General features: G+C 34.7%; 1 protein-coding gene across 1 annotated transcript in view; it reads right to left on the reverse strand.

The window, feature by feature from the left end:
* The window catches only part of STPG2 (sperm tail PG-rich repeat containing 2), a 448,474-nt gene that overhangs the window by 180,246 nt on the left and 257,535 nt on the right, over positions 1–10,693 (reverse strand). Inside the window, 1 exon segment of the mRNA XM_023518401.1 lies at positions 3,000–3,115. Coding sequence (XP_023374169.1) covers positions 3,000–3,115 — 116 coding nt within the window.

The following is a 10,693-nucleotide window of genomic DNA, read 5'->3' on the forward strand; positions in this document are numbered from 1 at the left end:
AAAAAAAAAAAAGTCATATTTTTTAGTATATTTAGTTATCAAATACTGTCTACACACCTAATATTATCTGATTCATTTTATAATTTAATAATACTAATAATAAAATCTGACCAAGGATGCTCTATTCTCTATTGTTTCTTTGACCTTGGACATATTGTTTCCTTGGCTTAGAATATTCTCCCTTGACTTGTCTAAATAAAAAACTCCCATTATTTTTTCATATTTCATATAAAATATTTCCTAAATTTCTCATTACTTTTGAATGACTTAAGGATTACTTACCCCACCATTTTGGTACCTTTTACTTATTCCTAATATAATAGTTATTTTATTGTAACTAGATTATTTACATCTTTTTCTCCTTACCAGATGGCCACATATTTGAAAACACAGATTTTTCATTTTTGAATTCTCAGAGCCTAAATCAGACAGGGTTCATATTTATAAATTAGACTTCCATGGCAATTGCAAAATTTTTTTTAAAAATTTAATATAAATTCCCTTTGAAATTTTTCATTCAATTACAGTAAGATTTATTTTCATACAATAAATATTTATTAATTTCTATGCTACTTGAATAGAAGTTTAAATTAAATTAACTGAGTAAAGTTTTTTCTTGTACCTTTTTCAAATTTCCATATTCAGGGGAAATGTAACAGTTTAAAATGCAATAGAAGTCTGAATACAAAGTTACAAATACAAAATTTTGATCAAAGAATTTCAAAGTAATAGAAAATAAATGACTCAATTGTTAACTTTCTATAGTATTAATAGTATCACACACACATATGCATCAATTTTGGGTTTATATAAATCACAGCCAAATAAATTTCATATTAAAATATAGCTGACCTCAATATTTTTATATTAAAATGTATTTTTTTTTAAATCTGTAGTAACAAATCCTAAGAATCTCAGTTTTTAAATTCAGAACTGAATATAAATAAAAACCTAATATAAAATGTGATTACATTCTCTGAATACTATAGATATATAATAATTTATCATATTCTTATTGTCCTACCCAATTGGGCCATTTCTACATAAAAAAATTAAAAACTCACTCTGAAAATCATTCCTATTGGTACTTTTCATAAAATTATATAATGTGTCAAAACTAAAAATTATATTTATAAAATAAACTTACATAATAGAATTTGAATTAATTTCAGTGGAATGTGTTGTTCTGAAGAGAGATGTATTTAAATAATTATTTTAAGGTTTAAATAAAGAATTTAATAAAGTTAGATATATTGAAGGATTTTTTAATATTTTCACATAATAATCTATTTCAAATTTGATAAAATTAATATTAAGCCTAAATTAAAAATATTTTTCTGGTCAAAAGACTTATTCAACAAAAGAAAGTAAATCAATCATCAAAACCTACTGCCATTTTAAAAGGATATACATATATATATATATACACAGATATATATATATATATATACACACACACATTTCTGTCTGAGAACTAACTCAGTGAGTAAACTTTTATTTCCAGATAAAGGTTAGTGATTTATGGGAAGATAATCATAGCATTATCCATTTTGCTAATATATCAATTGATATACTGCTCTGTGCCAGGTTCTGTGGTTGATACCTAAATAATCTAAAATTACTTAAGTATTTTCCCTCATATAGCTTGGAATGTAATCTTGGAAGTTCTTGATTAGAATCATAAGTGAGCATTTGTAGATTAATAAGCATAAAATTGTATGTATATTTTTGTTATGGGTATATGTGTATTTCTCCCCTATCTTTCAAATTTTCAAAAGGATCAGTAATCCTTGGTTATAGTAAGCCAATAAATATCAATAACATGAGGGAGCAAAGGAAACAAACAAGTTAGCTAGTTACTTTATAATCGCCAAAATGTGGAAACAGCCTAAATGCCCTTCAACCCAGGAATGTATTGGCAAGCTGTGGCATATGTATACCACGGAATATCATTCAGCCATTTTGAAAAAATGGAGATTTTGCAGCATTTGTACTAACCTAGATGGAGGTGGAACACATTATCCTTAGTGAATCATCACAAAAATGGAGAAGTATGAATCCTATGTATTCAACTTTGATATGAGGACAATTAATGACAATTAATGACATGATGGGGCATGGGGGTAGGGGAGAGCAGACAGAGGAGGAGGGAGGGGGTGAGGGTAAGGACAGAAAAATTAAAAAATAGTGACTATTTCTCACATAAATTGGATTCAATTTTGACTAAAGTACATTACTTAAATATTAAATTTTAATTCAACTTGTTAATATGTTGTTTAGGATACATGATACTGCATCCTCATTTAAAATTTTGTAATTTCCCCTTTATAATGTATTTTTTCCAATTTTAATATCAGGTGTGTCCAAATTAAGCAGAATGATTTTGAAGTATTTCTTCTTTTTTTATTGTCTATAAGATTTGGCATGATCTGTTTTTTTTTGAAATTATCTTTTACTTTTATTTATAAATATTAGTGTCTATTTTCTGAGACTTCGGGAAAAAAAATAAGAAGTTAATTGATGACTCCATATTGAACCTCAGAGTCAAAGCATTCTATAATAGACATACTCTTATTTGACAATGTGAATGTTACTTTCCTTGCATTACTATTATTATTATTGCTTAATACTTCATTGCAGCAATCATCTGATTTCTTTTATGAATGTATTTATCTTCATTCATTCTCTATGAGGTTTCTGTTTCTAGTCCTTATCTTAAACATTGTTATTGTTGTTAAGTTTTAAGCCTTTTTTAATTTTGTGAAGGCAAAAAGTGGAAACCTAATAAACACACATATATGTAAAAAAATTAAAAAATAAAATGAAATTGGCAAAGTAAAGATATGTTCCAACAACAATGTGGATCTCCCTCCCCCAAATGTGAATGTGCAGTTTAAGAGAGCTCCAGTTATTAAAGTTTGTAAATATTATTGTAAGGACCACAATCATTGGACAGTTTGGACATCTGTGTCATTGATAACAGAGAAATATTGACAAACCTCATATGTTGTTGGGCCAGGAGTAATCTCTTTGGAAACTTCAAAGCGCTTTGATGTATTAACACATAAGGGCATGGGGCAAGAGTTCCTTAAAACGGGATTGTATGATGCAGGCCCTAAGAGAAAACAAATGTAAAATTTATAATAAAGTATGTTTTAAAAGTATCAGTTTTGGTCATGTGGATATTATATTTAAGTTCATACTCTTAATGTATAAAATTAGCAACAAAAAATCTTAGACCCATTTTGTTTGAATACATAAAATCATTTAGTTCATGACTTTGAAAAATGATAAATATAAAGCAATGATATCCATTTTCCTAATAATTAAATGTAGTACATAAGTAATCTCCAAAATTAAGAAACAGTACTCTTTCAAAATACCTAAATGTTACAGAAAAGGATACTTCACTCTTTTATTTCTGAAACATTCATTCACATGTTCAGTGAAGAGGGAGTGCTTGAGCAGCATTTAGAAATACAGAGAGAATTTTAAAAAGCAAAAATATGGTTAAATAGCACCATGGGCACTAAACATTATAAATACTAAGACACAAAGATGATGGAATATACATGGAACAATTGGATAGTAAACAGATCCAAACCATCCTAAAAGGAATTTTGGGTTTGTTCTTTTTTTTATTATTATTATTAAGTCATATACACATAGATCATGTATACATTAATGCATTTATGAGGTACCATGTGCTGATTTTATATATAACTTGGAATGCTTAGATCAAATTAGTTAATATAGGGTTTCACCTCATTTACTTAATTATTATGTTAAGACATAATGTTACTAGATATGACATGTACCCTTGCAATATGCTCCATAGGTGTGGTTCCACAATCAAACCTCCCCCCTCCCTTCCCATACCCTCCTCTTCCCCCCTACAACCTGGGCTGTAGTTGTGATTTATCTTTCATATGAAAATGTGAGTAATTATAAATTGGTTTCATAAAAGTACTGAGTAAATTGGATACTTTTTCTTTAATTCTCAAGATACTTTACTAAGAAGAATATGTTCTAGTTCCATCCATGTAAACATAAAGGAGGTAAAATATCCATCTTTTTTAAGGCTGCATAGTATTCCATGGTATACATATAACTACAATTTATTAATCCATTCATGGGTTGATGGGCACTTGGGCTTCTTCCATGACTTTGCAATTAAGAATTGAGCTGCAATGAATAATCTGATGCAAATATCTTTGTAACATAGTGAATTTTGGTCTTTTGGACACATACCTAGTAGAGGAATTGCAAGGTTGAATGGCAGGTCTACTTTTAGATCTCTGAGTGTTCCCTAAACTTCTTTCCAAAAGGAATGTATTAGCTTGCATTCCCACCAACAGTACAGAAGTGTTACCTTTTCTCCACATCCATGCCAACATCTGTAGTTAGTAAGTAAAGCAAGCAGATAGCCCTCAGAATGGGAGAGGATATTTGCAGCTTATGTTTCTGATAAAGGTTTGATAACCAGAATCCACAGAGAACTCAAACTTATTAATAAGAAAAGAATGAATGATCCCATTTCATTGTGGGCAAGAGACTTGAACAGAAGCTTCACTGAAGAAGATAGGTGCATGGCCTACAGACACATGAAAAAATGCTCATTATCTTTAGTCATCAGAGAAGTGCAAATCAAAACCACTTCAAGGTATCATCTAACTCTAGTAAGAGAAGCCCACAAAACAAAATCCTAAAACTAAAAGGAATTTTGTACTTATGCCTTATAATTTGTACTTGAAATTATATAATGTTCCAAAATTCAATGGAAGAATCCAGAGTATATTTTGTAGATAAAGTTCAAGTAGAAGAGGTTTAAGTTATTTTTATTATTTTCATTCAAAACAGTTCTACAATTGATGTTTTATTTGTTTTAGTTCCATATTAGGTTTAACTAAAAACCAAAGCCTTCTAGTAGTAAACAAATAAAACCACTTTTGAGAACCATATCCACAGACAGTAGGCAGCTCTTTAAAGTTTAAAATTTAGAAGATTATAAAGGGAGTGGTATATTAAAAAGTAAACTCTGGGCCAGATGCAATGGCTCACCCTGTAATCCTGGCACTTTGGGAGTCCAAAACAGGCAATTGCTTGAGGCCAGATGTTTGAGACCAACCTGGGCAATAGTGAAACTCTGTCTCTACAAAAAAAAATTAATTAGCCACCTGTGGTGACCCATGCTTGTAGTCCCAGCTACTTGGGAAGTGAGCCCAGGAGGTTGAAGTTGGAGTGAGATGATGCCAGGGCACTCTAGCTCCTGTGAAAGATAGAGTCCCTGTCTCAAAAATAAGTTAGTAAATAAATAAATAAATAAATAGAAGAAGTAGGGGGCAGAAGCAAGATGGCCAACTAGAGCCAGCTTCCCACAGAGGCTCCCATCCAGAAAGAAAGTTAAAGGACAGAAGTTTAGCAAGTAAGCTGATGGTTAGGAGCTGAGCCAAGAGAGAAGGTTGAAGAATACACATCAACCCTGCTGAGGCAAGCTGCAACCCTAAGGAAATAAACAATAGGTACAAAATTCATCACCAAGCAGATGCGAGTCCCCTCCCACAAGAGAATAGCTTGCAGTACACTTTCTACATATAAACAAGTGAGCAGAGTTCAGGTCCCCTCCTATTTTAATCCCACAGGAGAGACCCTCTAAAACTCAGAACTCCATCCCCAGAGAGGACATGCCAGTGTGCCATGGGACTCTCCTACCAGGCATAAAACTGTATATATTCTCTACCTGCAATTCTGAACTCCCAGCACTCCCCTCCACACTTACTCTGAGGTATGGAAGCCTTTCCCCCACAGAGTCCAGATTCTTGGGCAATTTCTTGAGAGGTATGGACAAGGCATGGGCTATTGCTGGTTTGTGCTAATTCTGCAGCATGGGAGTAAGGAGAAGACAGTGAACTGAGGGAACCATATGGGAGAGGGCGAGGTGGTGCCCCACAGTACAAAACAGCAGCAGTGTTGGGAACAAAAGGGCTCAAACACCTGGGGATATTTTGGAAAGACACTGCCTGCCTCTGTGAGTAACCAGAGGAAACCACTGGCAGAACAGATCTGGGATAGAAATGCAGGCTCTGTGAGTAAAGGGTATACCTGAGGCAGTACCTGCCTGTGCGAGCACAACAGGGATGGAGTCTAGAATACACTCCGGCAGAGATAGCATACTCCCAGGGCAGGGCTGAAACAGAAGGACTGCTCTGGTAAGCCTAAGCAGCACCCAGCCCTCAGGGATTATAGCTAAGATAAAAGCAGGCAGGAAGAGGCAGAAAAGGACAGCTGAGTGTGAAATCTAATCATGCCTACCCCAATACAGAAAGCAACAGAGACAGACACACCAGCTCCAGGCAACAGCACAGACTGGGGCTGAGTTGCAGTTTCTGTGAACTCTAATAGTACCTGATCCGTAGGAAAATATAGGTGGGACAGAAACAATTTCTGCCTAAATATAAGTGTCAGTAACATCAATCAGGGGCGGGGCTAGAATGGAGTAAACCACCCCAGCTTCTATTAAGCACCCAAAGTTGTCAGGCCTCAGCTCCCCCTGCCAGATAGTGGCAGAGAGCAGCAGCCTAGCCAAGGAGCAGTAGATTTCCCTGTGACTCAGGCAGGTACAAACACCTGGAACATCTGCTCATTGAAGGGAACTGGGTCACAGCCCTGTGGGGTTGCCAGTGACAGGGTGTGATAAAGCTGCAAGGTGGGGAAGGAGGCATCAACCTTCCCAGACTAATTAATTTGCTGGGTGGGTCCTTCTGACCTCATGGAGCACCAGAGCAAGTCATACCTGAGCTGCCAGCAAACCCCGGCTACTTAGTTGCCGGAGACATTTTGAACTATCCCATCTGAGACCAGTCCTGACTGGGACGATTAATTTGGAACTCTTGAACAGGGCCAATCACCTGAGAACTATCCAAAGTGGTACCCTGGGTGCGTGATTGTAGGAAGTTTTGATTTTCCTTTTCCAGTTGTTGCCCGTGGGGGGAGTGGGGTGAATTAATTGCTGATATTTCTTCACAGCTGAGACGTCAATCCAGTGTAACTGATTCACTAGGGTAGGAGAGAGACCAGCTGAAAACAAGACAGAGCCACTTGGCCCCACTACACCATGCAGGACCCCAGAATTTCAGGCTATAGCACTGTATGGGTCCTTTGCAAAGCTCTAAGAGAAAAGGTACAGACACCAGTCCCAGCTCTTGGGCAAAGGGCTGGTTAATCACTACTCTAGAAGCCCCCAACCCAACTTACCTTATCTGCTCATCTAGCCAAACAGTGTAAAATATTCATGGGGTGGAATCAGTGCAAAAACTCCAGTAACATGAATAGCCAGGGTTTATCAACTCCCCCAAGGAATGACACAGCAGACACAACTGAAGATCCCATTCATAAACAAATGGCTAAGATGTCAGAAATCAAATTCAGAATTTAGATTTCAAATAAGATTAATAGAATGGAGGTAAAGAAGGAATGAGAAATTCAAGGAGCATTTCAAAAGTTATCTCAAGAATTCAATGAATTCAAAGACAAAATCAGCAAAGATTTGACACATTGAAACAAGAACTTTCAGCCCTGAAAGATCTGAGAAATACAGCTGAATCTCTCTGTAAAAGAATGGAACAGGCAGAAGAATGGATTTCTGACATTGAAGACAAAGCTTTTGAATGCTCCCAAATGCTCAAAGAAGAGAAGTGGAGATCAAAAATGGATCATTCACTGAGAGAGCTCTGGGATGATTCAAAGAAAAGTAATATTCACCTTTTAGGAATCCCTGAAGGTGACGAGGTGGCTTTGAAAGGCACAGATGCCCTAGTTCATGAGATAATGAAGGAGAATTTCCCAGACATGCCAAGAGATTTTGATCAGATAGCAGACAGTTTCAGAACCCCAGCATGACTCAACCCAAATAAAATATCTCCTGGACACATTATATTTAACTATGCCAAAGTTAAAATGAAGAAGAAAATTCTGCAAGCAGCCAAAGATAAGAAAACCATAACCTACAAGGGGAAGAATATTAGAATGACTGCAGATTTCTCTGCTGAAACTTTTCAAGCTAGAAGGAGGTGGTCATCGACTTTTAATCTCCTAAAATAAAATAACTTTCAACCTAGGATCCTGTATCCAGCTAAACTAAGTTTTATGATGGAGAAATTAAATACTTTAATAACATTCACATGTTAAAGAAATTTGCCATAACTAAACCAGCTCTCCAGGATATTCTCAGACATAGCCTCCAAAATGACCAGCACAATCATCTACCACCAAAGTAAACTCACTCAGAAACTTTTGATCAACTTCCAACTTCCACAGTGGTAAAAGAATTAAAAATGTCCACTGAACTTTTGAAAAACTCAATACCCAAAATTCTACCAAGCTTATTAATATTCTCTATTAATGTGAATGGCTTAAATTGTCCTCTAAAGAGCCACAGGTTGGCTGACTGGATACAAAAAATCAGAACAGATATCTGCTGCAGACAAGAATCTCATCTTATCTTAAAAGATAAATGTAGACTCAGGGTAAAGGGATGGTCATCTATATGCCAGGCAAATGGAAATCAGAAAAAAGCAGGTGTTGCAATTTTATTCACAGATTCAATAGGATTTAAACCAACAAAACTAAGGAAAGAAAAGTATGGTCACTACATATTTGTTAAGGGTAACACTCAACATGATTTCAATTATTAACATTTATGCACCCAAGCAGAATGCGCCTTAATTTATAAGAGAGACTCTAACAGGCATGAGCAACATGATTTCCTCCAGTACCATAATAGTCAGAGATTTTATCACTCCTTTGGCAGTGTTGGGTAGATCCTCCATTAAGAAGCTAAACAAATAAATTTTAGACTTAAACTTAACCATTCAACAATTGGATTTAACAGACATCTACAGAACATTTCATCCTAACAAAACTGAATGCACATTCCTCTATTCAGCCCATGGAACATACTCCAAAATTGATCACATCTTAGGTCACAAGTCTAACCTCAGCAAATTTAAAAGAATGGAAATTATTCCTTGTATCTTCTCAGACGATGGTGGAATAAAAGTTGAATTCAGTAACAACAGAAATCTGCATACTCATACAAAAACATGGAAACTAAATAACCATTTGCTGAAGAATAGCTGGGTCATAATTGAGGTTAAGAAGGAAATTATAACTGGGTCATAATTGAGGTTAAGAAGGAAATTACCAAAATTTTGGAACAAAATGATAATGAAGATACGAATTATCAGAAAATCTGGGATACCACAAAGGCAATCCTAAGAGGGAAATTTATAGCACTGCAAGCGTTCATCAAGAGAATGAAAATAGAGGAAGTTAACAACTTAATGGGACATCTCAAGCAACTGGAAAAAAAAAGAACATTCCAATCCCAAACCCAGCAGAAGAAAAGAAATAACAAAAATTAGAGCAGAATGAACTGAAATTAAAAGCAAAAGAATTATACAACAGATCAATAAATCAAAAAGTTGATTTTTTGAAAATGTCAATAAAATAGATAAACCTTTGGCTAACCTAACCAAGAAAAAAAGAGTAAAATCTCTAATTTCATCAATCAGAAGTGGTAAAGATGAAATAACAACAGACTCCTCAGAAAATCAAAAAACCCTTAATAAATATTATAAGAAACTTTATTCTCAGAAATATGAAAATCTGAAGGAAATGGATCAATACTTGGAAGCCTGTCACTTTCCTAGACTTAGCTAGAATAAAGTGGAAATGTTGAACCGGCCTATATCAAGTTCTGAAATAGCATCAACTATACAAAATCTCCTTAGAAAAGAAAAGCCCAGGACCAGATGTTTTCACATCTGAATTCTCCCAAACCTTTAAAGAGAAAATAGTACCTGTATTACTCAATCTTTTCCAAAATATAGAAAAAGAAGGAATACTAACACATTCTATGATGCAACCATCACCTTGATCTCCAAAACAGGAAAATACCCAACAAGAAAAGAAAATTATAGACCAACATCACTAATGATGAATATTTTAATGAATAAAAATATTCAATAAGATTCTAGGAAACAATCCAGAAACACATCAAACAAATTATACACCATAACTAAGTAGCTTTAATCCCAGGATCTCAAGGCTGGTTCAGGCTATGTAAATCTACAAATATAATTCATCACATAAACAAATTAAAAAATAAAGAACATAAGATTCTCTCAATTGATGCAGAAAAAGCTTTTGATAAGATCCAGCATCCTTTCATGATCAGAACACTTAAGAAAATGGGTATAGAAGAGACATTTCTTAAACTGATAGAGGCCATCTACAGCAAATCCACAGCCAATACCATCTTGAATGGAGTTAAATTGAAATCATTTCCATGCAGATCAGGAGCCAGGCAAGGTTGCCCATTGTCTCCACTGCTTTTTAACATTGTAATGAAAGTCTTAGTCATTGCATTTAGGCAAGAAAAGGTGATCAAGGTTATCCACATAGGGTCAGAAGAGACCAAACTTTCACTCTTCACAGATGATATGATTGTATATCTGGAAAACACCAGAGATTCTACTATAAAACTCTTAGAAGTGATCAAGGAATACAGCATGCATCTCAGGTTACAAAATTAACACTCATAAATCTGTAGCCTTTATATATACCAATAATAGTCAAGCTGAAAAAACAGTCAAAGACTCTATTCCATTCACATAGTGCCAAAAAAAAAAAA

The sequence above is a fragment of the Otolemur garnettii genome, unplaced genomic scaffold (genome assembly GCF_000181295.1).
Source record: "Otolemur garnettii isolate 467f Iridium unplaced genomic scaffold, OtoGar3 scaffold00137, whole genome shotgun sequence".
NCBI lineage: Eukaryota > Metazoa > Chordata > Mammalia > Primates > Galagidae > Otolemur > Otolemur garnettii.